Genomic DNA, 2,501 nt, shown 5'->3' with positions numbered 1-2,501 from the left:
CAAGATGGCGTGGAACACTTCGGTTCACCCCTGCGATGACTTTTACTCTTTCGTCTGCGGCTCTTGGGCGGCGGAAAAAAGCCACCGACGGATCGATGACCTCGCCGTGGCTGCTAAACACATCGCTTTCGCAGAGCTTCTATCCCACAGACCAGCGCCGGGGAAAGCGAGAAAGTTCTTCTTATCATGCATCAATGCCGGTGCAGACGTCCAGTCAAACTTGGATGTGTTAAAAACATGGGCCTCATCCATGGGCATGATTCAGCCACGAACTCAATCGCAAGCACAAGCGGTGAACCGGCACCCGTTGGACCTTCTGCTCGACCTGGCCATCAACTGGCGAATGGGACCACTGAGCGTGCAGGCCACAGTGCATCTCGGTAGAAACCAATGGGTCCTCATCCTCAAGCCTGTTCTTGGTGTGTGGCGCGCGCTGCTTGATGGAGAGGACTTCATGTTTCTAGTGGACCAGCATGTTACGCTTCTCGATGCACAACGTCCTAGTAGATGGCTTCAGTGGAATGAGACCGTGGCGGCCCTTCGCGCAGCCACCTCTGGAACCATTGTAACGAGTGCGTCGGATGAGGTGGCAGGCGCTGTTTCTGGTTTGGACGACCTGACGCGGTGGCTTCCCAGAGGCGTGTGGCTTGACTTTATCAATGCCCACTTCAGACCCGAACTGACATTCGACAAGAGCGATCCAGTTATCGTGTACGAGACGCCGGCAATGGTGAATATCGGCAACGTCTTCAAGCCGAGAAGTTTAAGTACTCTTTCGGAGGTGTTCTCCTGGCTTGTCCTGGAGACGTACCTCGGCGTCATCGTTACGCAATATAAGGCGCGCGATACAGTGGACAAGACGTGGTTGACCGAGCACAATTGTCTGTCGCACACAAGCTCGTCTTTGGGACTGCTAAGTGTTCGGTGGTACCTCCAGCGGAAGTTTCCCTCGTGGAGACGGCAATCTGTAGACACGTTTCTTAAACACATACGCACTACGTGGGCTTTGAATGTGGAAGACGCTCCGTGGATTGACGATGATTCAACGCGTTCAACACTGCAGAAGGTACGAGCGCTTAAGACGGTACTCTGGCCTGGCGATGAATTTTTTGACAGACAGTCCAGTGAAGCTCTGTACGGCATCTTTCCTGACATGGACAAGCCGTTTGCGGCTAACCTGATTGAAAGCGCGCTTGCGCTGCGACGACTCGTTAATAACTCACTCTACGCAGACGTATACACGAAGCAATTCCCTGTCGAGTCCGACGTCGTCGCGTACAAGTACCACCTCAACGAAGCCCACATCGCACTGGCAGCGCTTAACCCTCCGGTCTACTACGACGTAGAAATGTTCGCAATGACGTACGGAGGCCTGGGTTCGCTTTACGCCAAGGAAGTGTCGAAGACGTATGACTCTACCGGAAGATCTTTGGATGCGAACGGAGAGCTGCGGGCTACCGTGTTCACCGAGGAGTTGCCCGAGTACAAGGAGAAATTTCGCTGCAACGTTACGAGCCGATTCCCGTCTTACGGATATTTCGTTCACATTTCCGGTCTGGAGACGACTTTCGAGTCGTACAACGTCGCCGTGTCGAGGGATTCGCGGAACTACGACTACAGGTTGGAGACCCTAGGAGAGTACAGCAGCGACCAGGTTTTCTTCATGACTTACTGCCACATTCTGTGCGCGCCTCGAACTGACTATTCCGCTGAGCAATATTGCAACGTCCCGCTTCGCAACTTCAAACCATTCGCGGAAGCCTTTCACTGTCCCGTGGGTTCGTACATGAACCCCGAAAAGAAGTGCACCTTGTTTGCCGCGGAAAAGAAGCATGACGGGGGAGACTCGTGGCTGCTTTCCGGTAGTATACTTTGAACGCATTCGATTACACGGTGTGCTAATTTCTCTCTATGCCATGTGGGTCGATTTGTCGATCAGATTTAAGTGTTGTTGTATATAAGGCTTCTTCATCCGATTTGTGCGAAGATCCTTAGAGGGGCCTCGGTCGCTCCCGTTTTCTTAGACTGTTTTCTTGAACGTCATGGCTTGCTTCATACCTTATATATAAAATTTTGCAAACGCTCTTCTCTCCGCAACGTTCGTTTGACGTAACCTATAGATGGTGAACCTCACGCGATATTTAAGTAGTTAACATGATCTCGCTGCAGTGACTGCACGTAAGCTCACAATATTGTTCCTGCAGCCACCCTTTCCAGAGTTGTTAGAACGCTATAAGCCCCCACCGCGACACGACGATGAACCAAGTAACTTCGACGGCGCGAGTTCATTATATCTAAAGAAGCTAACTTCAAAGAACACGACTTCAACCGTTGTTAAAAAAAGTGTTTAGTCGCATTTCATGGACCACTTCCGCGTGATGTGTATATGAACCAAGCTCGCCAAATTAGATTTTTTTTTTCGGCTGGCTAAAAATATTCTTTTTATAAAAGTTAATAGTTTAATTATACAGGAAAGTTAAGCTCACAGATGCGTTGTTTGT

General features: G+C 50.5%; 1 protein-coding gene across 1 annotated transcript; it reads left to right on the top strand.

The window, feature by feature from the left end:
- Positions 1 to 250: 250 nt before the first annotated feature.
- LOC126521967 (endothelin-converting enzyme 1-like) lies at positions 251 to 1,876 on the top strand. The gene has a single exon (XM_050170727.3). The coding sequence runs from the start codon at positions 251 to 253 to the stop codon at positions 1,874 to 1,876; it is 1,626 nt and encodes a 541-aa protein (XP_050026684.3).
- Positions 1,877 to 2,501: the final 625 nt, after the last annotated feature.

Source organism: Dermacentor andersoni, chromosome 6 (assembly GCF_023375885.2).
Source record: "Dermacentor andersoni chromosome 6, qqDerAnde1_hic_scaffold, whole genome shotgun sequence".
NCBI classification, from domain to species: Eukaryota; Metazoa; Arthropoda; class Arachnida; order Ixodida; family Ixodidae; genus Dermacentor; species Dermacentor andersoni.
Note: the sequence above shows the minus strand (reverse complement) of the source record. Positions and strands in the feature narration are given on the sequence as shown.